At 41.9% G+C, this 13,863-nt stretch overlaps 1 protein-coding gene across 5 annotated transcripts in view; it reads right to left on the bottom strand.

The window, feature by feature from the left end:
• The window catches only part of MSRA (methionine sulfoxide reductase A), a 277,042-nt gene that overhangs the window by 39,999 nt on the left and 223,180 nt on the right, over nt 1-13,863 (bottom strand). Inside the window, exon 6 of one of the 5 annotated variants that reach the window (XM_040551822.1) lies at nt 5,114-5,275. The exons of the other annotated variants lie outside the window; for them this stretch is intronic. Coding sequence (XP_040407756.1) covers nt 5,249-5,275 — 27 coding nt within the window. The 3' untranslated portion in view covers nt 5,114-5,248. Of the gene's footprint in view, nt 1-5,113; nt 5,276-13,863 lie in introns of those variants that run through there. 5 annotated transcript variants of the gene reach the window in all.

Genomic DNA, 13,863 nt, shown 5'->3' with positions numbered 1-13,863 from the left:
CAGCTCTGCTGCAGAGAAAACAGTTTTCTGTGATTTGAGTCAGCAAAGAGCTGTGGTACATCCATACAGTGAGTGCTACGTCCTAGTCACTACAAGAAGACATGTGAAGACTCTGTAACAGGTTCTTAGGAACACAGGAATATAGGCAGGAGACATTTCTTGCCCTACATCTATCAAACACTTCTGCAGAAGTGCTGGGTTAATACAGAATATATGTGAATATTTTCCTCCTGCATTTTATTTATCTGGCCCTAAGCCACATACTTTGGAGCACTTCTATAAGGAGTAAAGGACTGGTCTCTGGGTTAGAGATGAACTGTCAGAGCCATGTTTATGTACATAAAACAAAAAAAAAACAAAACAGGAGGCCATATCCAAACTTCAGTGTGGTACCTATCATGTGCTGGCTCAGACCACATCTGGGGATGGCAGCGAGAACACCAGTTAATCTGGCCAAAACTGTGTCAGAGCCTCTACTAAAAACCCTGGGCCAACATCTGAGCCCATGCCCTGGCTGAATTTAGTGAACTAATATAGATGTCATTCATTAGGCAACAGCTAAAGCTTCCTAAAATGCCATGGGTTTGTGGAAGTCAGCTCTGCCAGGATGTGCTCACCGGGACCGATTCACAAGCGGGCTCAGCTCATTGCAGCTGGACGTCGGTGATCCTTCCCAGTGGTCAGCTCAGCTCATCTGGGTCTTCATGTCCGTTTTATTGGAAGGGGATTGCCAGCATGAGCTGCATATGCTACGCATAATTAAAGCCTTTTTCTTCAATTAAACCCTTTGTCTTTGTCTAATAGGGCAGAATCTGGTCAAATCTGAGCATAATGCAGAGCAATGCATCTGCAAATGGCTGGTATCATTCTTGTGCAAGTGTAGCTCTTGTGCCTTTACATCTTTTTTTTATTAGGAAGGTGTTCAGCTAGGGGTGAGACACAGACTGCACTCCACGCTGAGATGCCTTACTTTTGTCTTTCTCCATCCTTATTTTCTTTAACTCTGAAAGAGACATTGGGCAGCTAAAAGCACTTGATTCCTTTCACACAGAAAATATCACATCGTTGACTACAGGGTACCGGGCACTCCCTAAGGCTCGTGTCCTCAGGCCTTCCTCGACTGTTTATCTGCAGGTGGCTTGGGTCCTTACCACTGTTAATAGAAATGGAATCAAAATGTCTTAATTACAGAATGTGCCTGAATTAAAACACCAAAGTCATGAACAAAACCAGTTTAGGAAAAGCCAGACGAAACTGTCCTTTAATCAGCTGGTTTATTAATAATGTAATAAATTCTCTCAAAGTCCTTTCAGGGCTCGGGACCCTATGATAGAAGATTTTGCTAGAGGGGTGTGAAAGGATCTTGTGCTCAGTGAGCCAAATTATGCTTTGGGCACTAGCTGGACTGTAATGGAAAAACATTTAAAACGAGGCTTTGTGTCATCTTAAGGTTGGAGATGTTTAAAACAAACATAAAATAATTGCAAAAAAAACCCATGTGAAATAAAAACATAAACTAAATGCACCACAGGGTCTAGATTTTTCTTTTGGCCCATTTTCAGGTCAGCATACTTTTCAGAGATGCTCATCAAGTACTTCTGATCTACCCTAATTAAAGTGATATTGGGATGCGGCCATCTGTAAATCTGTTTCATCAAGATCATGCAGGAATGGGAAAGGAAAAAAATTATGAAGAAAGCACTTATCTAAAAGCTTACTATATATACACCTATTTATCAAAAGGTTTTCTATAGCAACCATCAACACAGGGTTTTTAGAGCGATAGCATCACTGTATGTAAGTGCTAGAATTCATTGTATTTTCTTGGGAAAAAAATGAATTTTGTCTGAAAATAAAAACTTCAGTGGGAAAGCTGCATTTTATTGAAATAATTTGGCTTTTCTAAGAAATCATTAGTTTTAAACTCCATTTTATAGTTCTTCTAGTCTCCTCTATACATCAGAATAATGTTCACCTTTGTCTAGCTCTTTTCCCCCATTTTTCCTCCTTCACCATCCAAAATAATGTCAAGGAAATAAAAGATGACAGTGAAACACTGAAAAAGTAGCTAAGAACTACATCTTTTTTATTGCATTTCAGGGCAAAATGAGGGAAAAAAAAAGAAGGTAAAGGCATGATGAAATGCAGAAAATGGCTTTGTGAATGTTTTAATGGAAAAATTAGCAATTCAATTTCATTTCTGTAAAAACATAAATTTAAAATGCTAACATTTTCAGAACTTCCTCCTCCTTCCCCCTCCTCCCCCAATAGCTCAACTAAGGACTCGTGGATTAAAAAGATTTATATTACAGAATACACCGAATATGCAGAAAATATAAATATATACACTGAACGTTCCTGAGCATCTCTGATTATTTCTGATCATCCCCAGGTTTCTGGCTGAGAATTGTCTCTTTCTATTGTTAGGCCGATGAATTTACTTCACTTCAGAAATTTAATGGCCTTGAAAGTGTGGCAGAATCTCTTGATAGCAGGTGCCCTGGTTTTTCAAGGAAAGCATGGTGTGAACCATCTCCAAGGAAGCAAGGGTTGAATCAGTGTTTCCTGAACCACACCAGGAAATTGATTCAAATTAAAACAACAACAACAAAAACAGGAAAAATCACTCAAAAACAAGCCTTTACAAGAGGGATGTTGTGATCAGTTAAGCCTAAGTCTTAGCCACGGCGTACATCTTATCCTGACATACAATTCACTGGGCCAAATGCTGTGGCTGTCCCACACAAGACATGGACAATAAATGGGGAGCAAGTTAATAGTTACTGAGATCTGCAGTTTTCACAATGGCAGACACTCATTTTGTAAGAAACATACTGCACAGAGCAATGTTTCATGTGTTTTCTTACAATTACTTACACAATTTTAAATTATACAATACAAAATCACACATACTTACTACAGCCTTCCACTTTTATCCCCAAGTGACCAAAAAAGCACAAGCTCCTTGAACAGTTTTTTGTGAGCCCTAATTATTGGCCTTCCTTTATAAAATGGGAGAGCCAAAAGAACTAGTATTTACCATGAAAACTTAAGTGAAGATGATTGAATCATGGTCAGTTGCTGCATACAGAAGGGATATGCCATACTTCTATTGCTGAAATATTACAGAAGGAGTAATTTGCATTTTACAAAGCAGGTTTTCCAGAAGAATATCTGTTCTCCTGTTAAAAATGTCAAACAAATCCATCATCTGCCCTCATATACTGCCTTGAGGGCCATCAGGATGATAAGGGGCTTGGGACACACAAGGAGCAGCTGAGAACTGGGTTCCTTCTAATGTGAGATCTTACCTAAGGAGGGTATACAGAAGATGAAACAAGACTCCTTTCTAGGTGCAAAGTGGAAGGATAGGAGGCAATGGGCACAAGCTGGAAGATGGGAAATTCCATGTAGACCTAGGGAAAGCATTTTCACCATGAGGGTGGCCAGGAGCTGAAACAGGGTGCCAGAGAGGCAGTGGACCACCCATCCTTGGAGACACTCCAAATTCAACTGGACACAGCTGTGAGCAACCTGATCTAAGCCAGACCTGTTCTGAGACCTCCAGAGGTTTCTTCAAGTCTAAATTATTCCATGTTTCTGCAATACTAATGTTCAACTCTTCTTCACTGTCAGGAAATACGATGTTAGATTTTGCCCAATGGGGACTTCCAGCTATTGTCTCTTCCCATCTTTGTCAAAAGGCTGAAATGTCCCTTATATGAGATCTTTCCCATGTTTAAGCATTTAAGACTAAGGGTAAAATTGCCTCTTACATCATCTCTCCTTTTTTGTAAGTTGAAATGTTGAGCTTCAAAACCTTTGGTTTACAACCAGTGGTTATTTTCTGGTTCTCTCTAACAAACCATTGCCATCATTTTCATACCCAAATGGAATCAGTACTGAACAGCGGATATCACTGTTTTAAAATCACATGCAAAGATCAGATCTTTTACCTGTTTCTACTCAAAACACCACTCACACTATGCCCATTACCTTCATGTCAGACATAAAGTAGCAGTTTGCTATTCTAAAGCATATTTTGCTAGCTCTTGGCCATTTTTCCAGGAGATTGTCTCCGTAACCTTCCTTCTTCATGAATGAATACCTGCGCAAGCTTCGTCTCAGCAAACTTTACATGACAACAACCCCATTCATACAGAGAAGGTCAAACTCTGTCAGGTATAAATAGCACAGAACCTTTTGGAACCACTGCAGCTACAAACCGAGGTGGAATTCAACCCACAGCCCTTGCTTTCAGTACGAGTCGAGCATTTTCTGAATTCCATCCTGCCCACAGACAGCAGGCTATGCAGTATGCAGTCTCTCTGAGCATGTATTTCTCAGAGGGAGATAAACTAAGATGGCTTTTCTTAGTCCTCAGAACATTCTTTTCTACACATAGCAGAGATGCTGTCTAGGGTGAGAAAGGTAAGCAAGTTTGCATCAGGCAGGAAAATATACATGGGGAAAGTTCTAGAGCTGGCTCCCAGGAAAGGGTGCTTTCTCTGGGAAATAGTGATGACTCAAAAAAGAGTTTGCTTTTTTGAGTTTTACAGGAAGGTGTAAGGACCACAGGACCTCCCAGGGCTCCCAATCCGACCTGCCTTCCCCTTCAGTGCTTGCAACGGGCTGCTCCGGGAGGGAGGTGTTGAGCCCTCCAACCGATGGACCATTACAGCTCTGCGGCAACGGCCTGGGCTCAGCTCAGATAGAAACCTTCACCCAAGTGATTGACTCATGCAGAGACGGATGCACGTAGGTTTTCAGGTGGCTGTGGAAGTCATGGTGCAGGTCATCTCATCTGTGCCTGTTGCAGGTCTCTGTTCAGCTTTTGTACTTCGGTGATCCTTTCTCAATCATTTTTATGAACATTTCTACTGACTGCTGCTCAGTAATGTCATTGCTTCCACGTCTAATTCTGACCTCCATAGTTTCACTGTTCCTCTGCCCAAGTATTTTCTATTTTAGTCTTATAAATCGGCAATATAAAGACCTTGAATTAATTCTGATGGACTTTTCTTTTTTATTTTTGTTCGCAAAATGGAAGAGTCCATTTATATCAGGATAGAAATGATCTTCCTAATAATTATATCCTTTGCAGCACTTCCTTCAAAAATGATATAATTCAGATGACAACACAGTCTGAAAGTCTTCCATGAATTAACTTGGGCACAACACCAAGCAGAGTACATGTTTGCTCACTCTGCCTTTTTCTTTAGTAAAGTGTGTTTTTCATTTCATCCACCTACCATTCCTGTGTTTCCTTGGTTTCCTATAAATAAACAGTACGGGTATTATGGACACTAATATTTATATCTCAAATATTTTTGTTTATACATTTATTGGGGCTTTAAATGCTTGGAGATATTTAAAGAATTGAAAAACAAGAAGTATATCTGATCTTCTGTGGATATTTCAATCCCTGTCGGCAAAAAAATACTACTAAAATACACTCACTTTCATGATTTTTACCCTATAAATGGTACCTTAAAGGACAGAAATCAAAGACATTGAAAGCCAAATGCAGATGTATAAAATTTTCCACAAACCTGAAGACAGTTGGTTTTTCACAGCCTGAGCCCACCCTAGAAAGTCCAGATCAAGTGAACCCCCACCCCCCATCCTAGCCCATCCTCCCCCCAAAAAGAGTCATTTTTGCTAGGTGCTACTTTTAACTGCTTTTTCTCTTTCTGTAAGGCTGCATGATGCCTGACAACTTCCACGGTACCCTGGGAACAGCATTTTGAGGTGGCTAAGCTTCAACCGAGGTACGAAGGAAGCACAAGATTTGCCAATAAACACAATTTACTGGTAAATGCAAATCACAGAACTTGATCTAGTACTTCACCCTTGATTTTCTAAAGGTAACTGTTTTCAAATGTTCCTGTGGGAGCTGAAGAGCACTAACTAGGTGAATAGGCTTGCTACTCTGAAGAAATGTCTCAGCGACCTTGGACAAGTGGAAACAGTTTTCTGCTAATACTCAATCACAGCTTGCAGGTGAAAGGATTAGCAAGGGCTTGAGCTTCTCTGTGTGAATGAGAGGAGACACGAAACATTAGCAACCAGAAAAATGAAGCTTTTGTGTTAACGCACCTTAGATAGCTTTAAACTAGCTGGTTTGCCTATTAGCAGCAGGCTGAATGTAGAGGCATGAAGCTCAACGCGGGTAATTTTCCCTGCTCAGAATCATTTTGAAAGTAATTTGGGTATCAATATGCTCCGTCAGTTTTTCTGGGGCTGCAGTACAGACATATCTACCAGCTTGAACCTTACCACCCTCAAGCCCTGACTGAAGTTATTTTCTTGAGTTTTATCACAAACCATCTTTTGTGAGACCTCTGGGAGAAGAGGCAATGAAGAAAATTCACTGAATACCTCTACTAATGGATGTCTTTGTTCTCCTGTGTTCCCACCATCTGTTTCTTGAAAATACTTCCCTCTCATCTTATACATGAATCATAAGTGGGTTTGGAGGCAGGACAATCTTGCTGTTACATGTCAGCGCAACACTTTGCATAAGTGGGCTTGGGGCTTGTAGTGGCTACTAAAATACGAGCATATAAATAATGCAGAAAGAAAGCTCCCAAAACAGAATCTGGGTCCTTGCCCAGGTCTGAGCAAACCAAGGCACGTGCAGTGAGATTCAGGCTGCTTCAGGCCCCTACTTAGATTTTATAACACCTAAAATGCAGGTGCCTGGCATTAATTCAGAGTACTTCAATTAAGCACTCTGCAGATAATGCAGAGACCCAAGCTACTATCTACACTAGCAAATAAAATGTGCCAGGTCCCATTTTCTGGCCCTGAAGCCCAATTGACATGGCACGGCTACACTTTCATACTTCCCAAACGTACTGGTTGCATCCCCAGTGCCAACTGGGAACAGTTCCTCATCTGTCCAAGCTCTTTAACCATGCCTGGTCACTACCCAGGAGAGTTTCTGTTGGACCAGAACAGGCCAACTGTACCAGAAACCTTTATAACATTTTGGCAATGTGGAGAAGGACCTTCTACTGCAAGTGCCCATGTCATGGTTCTGCTTCAGCAAAATAGTACTGACTTAACCCCAGGTGCTTCCACAGAGTTATTTACAGTTAGCCCATTTCAAACTCTAAGGACAAAGATGGGTCAATCCACTTGATTTGAAGCTAATTCATCTGAATGAGGGGTTCGCATTACCAATGTCCAAACCAGATTCAGAATATTAAGCGCTCTCCTGAGGCCAAATGTTTAGCTGAGAAAGGCTCAGCCTTTCAAAAATCAACCAAAAAAAAATATTATCCTAGAGCAGCTGTCAGGTTCTGGCAGAAGAAAGACCTAGTTTGCAGTTTCTGCTCCACGTAAGAGGCTTAAGCATTTCATATGGGAAAGCAGGTGGGGAAAAAATAAACAACAAACAGGAACCCAAAATAGTAGGTGAGATATATTCTAGTAGGATTCACCTAAAATGTAAACATGTAGTTTTAGCTAATTCTTATGGTTCAGCAGAGAGAAAGGTGGGAAAATTTGTCACTGAGGTATACCGACTCCAGATCTATAGTGAGATGGGGTCAGTTGTCCTCAGAGGCACCGGTCTCTTCACACTGATAATGGAGGGAACCTACACGACTTGTATAGGTTAAGGCCATTCATTTTAAACCACTAAAGCAAGATAAGAGTAATCTCTCTCTGAGTGTTAAAGTAATCAAACTGACATGCTTCTGTTCTCTGGCCCAAAACATATGTCCCATCTGAGCTTACAGATCCTGAAGGAGATGCTGCTGGAAAGAAGTGTTTGTGGGTATTTAGCATGCATTAGGCACCACAGATAAGCACTCTGACTCTTATGTGGTGCCTTGGGTCTACATGCAGATGTGTCAGTTTCGTGACGATTCCGTCTGAAGGAATTAATTCACTATTAATAGGTGGATACTGCTCCAAGTACTGCTTCCGCACAGAGAAATCAGTCCTGGAAGATGAGAAAACTGAGACTGCTATTATACCGCATGCTGGAATATGCACCCGTTCTCCCCTTAACTAGGAGCTAAATAGTTTGGAAATTCATCGTGTGGTTTGGCATTTCAACACATTTATAACTAGTCTATGTTCTTCCACATTCCGCTACTAAAGGCAACTCATGTAAGTGTCACTGTGAATGTATCCACACTATTCACAATTCTTCAGCAACTGGGATATTTGCAACATATTGCCTGAAAGAAACCAAGATACTACAGCATTTTCAGGGCTTAAGAGACTTTGGAACCATGTGGAAGGTTTGTGGGAGGAGAGAGAAACGAGTTAAGGTCTGTTGGTGACATCTGAATCCCTTTCTGTTTTACTGCCTTTCATAGCAGGCAGTAGGTTGGAGATGCTGGTGGGCTTCTGTAAGTAGAAGTACTGGACGGTGTTATGGTTTAGATCACAGGAATGGAGGGGCTGTGATCAGTCAGTTAGATTCCTCCTTCTTTCAGCAAATTTTACAAGCAACCACCACCTCTGGAGACCTCCTTTACCAGCGTACAGTGGGGGGGTTGCTTAAGTTCTACAGCACATCACTGCCTGACATATGTATCCTAAAGCCTCCTGATTAAAAGTGCTTAAAGTCAAACTGCAGAATGTGTTTCTCAATTTTAGTAAGTCTATTATTTTTCCTCTCAATGAATGGGAATAAGGAATCAGGCAAATTTCTCCACTACCTTAGCACTCTGACTACAATTGACTCATTTATTTGCAGCTCGTTCTGAAAACGCTGCACCCAAAGGGTAGATCCAAGGCTGAAATACTCCATGAACTGGTGAATACTCAGCTTGAAGTATTTGAAGAGAGGCAAACTGGGCTCCAGGCAGGACTGGACTGGAGCAGAAGTCACATAGTCCCATACAATGCAAAGAAACCAGTCCCAATTCCCCCGCTCCACTTTACCAGCTACCGTGAAAACGATGCCGTGTTAAGAAGATTGCATTCACACAGTTAAAATTATCAGCGTTGTCATCTCAGTCCAGATCAGGTAAACAGTAAATGAAAAACTTTACCTCTCCAACTTCCCCCCTCTCCCCTCACCGCTCCTCCTTTCGGAGGCACATTTGGTATTTGTTTTTAATCCTGGCTGATTTTCAGTTCTCAAAAACCTGATGCAGAGAGTTACTTGATATTCCGAAGGCGTTATTTTAAGATGAAACAATGTAAATTCTGATTTGGATGGCAGATGGCTGGCAGTTCACTGTTTGGCAAACCAACTGGTATGGTATGTTAGAAAGTCGGAGCAGCAGGTAGTACAGCTCAATTTGAAACGACCACAGATGCTCGGAGAGGCGCGGGGGAAGGGCACAAGCTGGTCAGGAAATTAAGAACAGTAGTCAGAGCTCAGAGGGAAAAAAAAATAAAAAAAATAAAAAGACGCTAATTAGCTGAAAGTTTTCTTCTTCCAATCAGCACTTTTTGGATGCGACTTATCGGAGATGAGAGCCCATTGCAATTCAATGCGTACGCACCACTCGGCCACTGAGGCTCGGTTTGAGCTATTTTTTTGAGCCGTACCCAGACAACGTGAGAGCTTTTGCATGATTTGCATCCCATGCGAAGGCTGTGACTATATAAAACCTTTTGCAGAGGGATGAACTTCATCCACATCATCCTAACAAGCGACCGCGGGTCGGGTGCTCGCGCTCTTGTTTCATTTTGGTGGAGCACCCATCTCTGGCTAGCATCCTGCAGAAGGTGTCTGCCCTCCTGTAGACACCGAGATGCACTCAGCAGCAAGGGGAGCATCCATCACATGCCATCTGTCATTCCCAAATCGGTACCTAATGGGATAAGCCGCCCTTTGGAGGAGCCTGGCTCCCTGCGCTCCCGCAGGTTTGGGAGCTTAGATGAGCCTTCTCGCTTCGCGGTGGCTAAAAGTATCTGTGCTGGATCCTCCCCAGAGGAGGGATGGGAGCTCCAAAAGAGAACTTTGTTCAAACTGAGGATGGAAAGTTTACGCCTCCGCAACTCAACTAACCCCATGTTAGAGGCCAGCTGGCAGGGGCTGGCTGTGCCCATGCTTTCCTACGCTCCAGAACAGGGTAGCAGCATCCAAAGTGTCTTCTGGGAGCTGTCTCTGGCAAGTGCTAGCTCCCAAACTGTGCTTGGGAAGTATCTGGGAAGTTCACCGGGGCCAAAACTGTGCCAGGACCACACGAGTAAGAATGGCAGCAGGCCGGTGCCCTGGCCCGTGCCCTGGCAGTGCTTATCAGCACAGACATAGCCACAGGCTGCATCCTGACAAGCCACTCCAGGCTCCCCCAAATGCATATCCACAGCACCGTGGCAGCAAGTCTGAGAGGTAGATGCCTACAAACTCCTAAAAAAAAAGGAGGGATCCTTGGAGGGCTACTCCACCCGTCAACCCCCAGCCCTGACCTAACCTCAACCTTCCCACATGTAAATAGGACATAGAGGGGAATAAACTGGTATGGAACACACTGATGGATTCTTCCCGTCCTTGAACACAGAAAAAGCCTTATAGAAGAAGAGTCCCACATGGCTTTGTGGGTCATTGCGACGTACTACAAGAATTAACTGATCCAATGCTCCAAAATTCCACATCCAGGCTCAAGTTTTCATACGTGATCATTTTCAGCCTTGAGGCTTCCTCTGGGTACTTTTTTAACCAGGACAATACTGGCTGCTCTATACCTGTGGGTGCTAATGAGCTCTAAGTGGTGTTCATTTAAGAAATTCCACTCTGAAAGAAGTGTATTGAGCACATTACAATTAAGCAATCAGCAAAATCAGGTAGTGCCACTAGAAGAGTTGCACCTGCACACTTCCCTCTGCCCCCTAGACAGTGCACATGGCAAGGCCTTCCTTAGATCTCGCACAGATTTGATTCTGCTCTGACTCCCCTGAAGTCAACAAGGTTATTCATAGGAGGAGGAGAATTTGGGGTGACTCTGCTGTTATCTACACTCTCTCATTTCATAGACTTCCCTCCAGTACTGTTTTGTTTATACACAAAACGTGGGTAGCATTCCTTCACTGTATGCTTACTCTGCTTAAAACGATCTTAATCAACTTTAAATGATCTTTCTTCTCTCCAAGGAATGTAGTTCAATATTTTAGCGAGCAACATTGTACTACATGGAGCTCGACAACACCTTTATGCATACAATTCATGGAAATGAAGCAGTTAAACACAAAAGCAATATACCTGTGAATACATGCAAATTACAGACTGGCAGATGAGGCAATTAGATACACAGTTAATTTATATGAAAAAAATGCATGAGAGCTGTTTATTTCCTCTGATGTGGATTGTTTTTCTATAACACTGCACGTGTAGAAGATTATATAGGAATACTGCACTGTTTTGCCTATACCATGCTATACATTTTCTAAGAATTGTAGAAAATGATTATACATTGTATTGTATTATTTGGAAACCAGTGTGCAATCAGGAAATTAAAGAACCCTGTAAAACAAACACAGGCAGGGGAAGCATTAGCACTGCTCGTGAAATGTTAGCACTGTCACTACTCTAATGCCTAAAATGGCTTCTGAACATTAGGATGTTAATGCAAGTTCTGCATGTTATTTATTGAGGGAATTTCATAGGTGCTCGGCACCTCAAATTAGGGAGCCATAAAAAGCCGAGATTATTATTTAACAGCTGGGGGAAAGGGGTAATTCACATCCCCCAGCTCCAGGCACTGAGGCTGACATCCTTCTCTGGTCCGCAGAGAGCGGAGGCACTTCTGTGCACCCTGGTCCTGCTTGGAGCTCGACTGCAGAGGAGCCCTCCTCTCCCCATTAACTGCAGGAGACCAGCTGGCTATGTTAGCTGCCGATGTTTGCCTCGTTTTTACCCTTAAAATGCTTCTTTCTGTGTGTGTGGCTGAAGGCAAAGCAGGGTTTTATTGCACCATCTTGACCCTTAATACCACAAGCGCGGCTACTCACCTTTCATCTGCATCACTGCCTGAACCTGAGAATTACTCCTAAACGTAGAGGGTTTCACACTGTATAAATTGAACTGTTTGAGCCATCTCTTTAAGTGTTGCATTACCTTTTAAAGGCCTTGTCTTAGGTCTAATACTACTAAATATATATTTTTATGGCATCTGGAAATAAACTTAAAATCATTGCTGGTAACATTTGTGAATGACACAAATTTTGACATCATAATAAGTATTAAGGAGAGTGAGGCGGCCATAAAATCAGCCTGGATGCCTTAGTACATTAGGCTCAATCAGCAAAACCATATTTTAATATAGACATATGACTCTGTGTTCAGCTAGGAAGAAGGAAAGCAGGAACAGTGAGAACAAAGGATTACATAATGGAAAACAGCATCTGAAAGTAATTTAGGGGTCACAGTAGCCAAACAGCTTAGCACTAGCTCCCATTAGGATGCCGCGTTGAAAAGCACTAATGCAATCCAAAGACGTGCATACAGCAGAGTAGGAGCAGGAGCAGAGAATGACTTGATTTTCATTTACAGCAGCAACAAGACTAACACTGGAATATTAAATCCACTTCTGGTGACCCCATTTTAAAAGGATGTTGAAAAGTTGGGGATTGTAAGAAGGATCTACAATACTAATTTCAGGACTGGAGAACATGCCTCTGGTTTCCAATTGACAGGCTTCCAACCCTGCAAATCCAGGAAACACAAACTCTTATTACATGAAAATCATGGCGTGGTGGTCTAAGAGCTATGCCAACCCATAGGTTTTCCTAAAGAGCTTCTTATTGATATGCATATTATGGCATATATAAAACTACGGATTTCTTAAGAATGCATAAAATGCAGTATGTTAGTTAGGAAGATAATTATATCAGCTTTCATAAGATCTGTAGAAAGTTTGACTGAGCAGCCATAAGTGAATTTTAGTGGCTGAGCTACACCAAAAATCTTGAGCCTGAAAATAGTCAACTTCTGAAATAAAACAGCAGTTCTGCCAGAACCTCTGCACCACTGGCCTGATTGTCCCATCCTCTGCCTCCAGAAATACGAACACCGTCCGGGTTTTGTAATCTTTCGGGTCTTTTATTATGTTTAACCAACTGATGCGAATGGGGACAAGCATGAGACAAACTGTTCAGTAGGTATAACCTACAAAGCAGATTTTAGAAAGCAAGAGTTTGCCACATTATTATTCTGACCGTGGAGAGCACTACTGACGGAGAATGAAAGACTTGATGCGCTTTATCCCATTACTTCATTTTCGCTTTCCACTGGGTATTAAAACCTAAACCTTTGATTTATTCAGCCCCAGTAAAACTGCACAAGGAGTGCACAACTGATTGGTTTTCTTGCTTCTTTAATAATAACAAATACATTCCCCACATAGAGATCATGCCCATAACTGATTTTTTATAAGCCCATCTAGCAGTATCACATGTCCTCTGAGATAATTTTAGCTAATCAAATCACATACCTTTCAAATCATTTTCCTCATTAGAAAGCAACGAACAAATTCTGCCATTGAAATGTATTTGAAGAAAAACACGTCACAGGTCAGCAACATTTTTAAATCTCTAGGACAGGGACATTTTCAAGCCAGTGAGAAAAGGATTCCCAGAATGACCGCGATATGTTTTAGGCTTGCAGTCTGGAGCAGCTGTGATGCACAAGTTTTAAATAAAATATATCAGCTGATGTCTATACTTGCTTAGTTAAATACAAGGGAGCCGCTGTTTGCCAGTGTTTTAACTGTAAGGTCTACTTTCTAACCCCAGCTTCCTTGCTGACCACCTTGCCATTGGTCTTTCCTACCTGTGGGCACATCATATCTTTGTGGAAAACACAGCAACTAGGTGGTGCTGTCAGGAAAACACATGGGTTCTTTTTAACCTCTTCTGTTAGAATTCAATATTCGAAACAGCAACATCCAC

Source organism: Cygnus olor, chromosome 3, assembly GCF_009769625.2.
Source record: "Cygnus olor isolate bCygOlo1 chromosome 3, bCygOlo1.pri.v2, whole genome shotgun sequence".
In the NCBI taxonomy this organism is placed as follows: domain Eukaryota; kingdom Metazoa; phylum Chordata; class Aves; order Anseriformes; family Anatidae; genus Cygnus; species Cygnus olor.
This window is presented reverse-complemented; position numbering and strand designations above follow the sequence as displayed.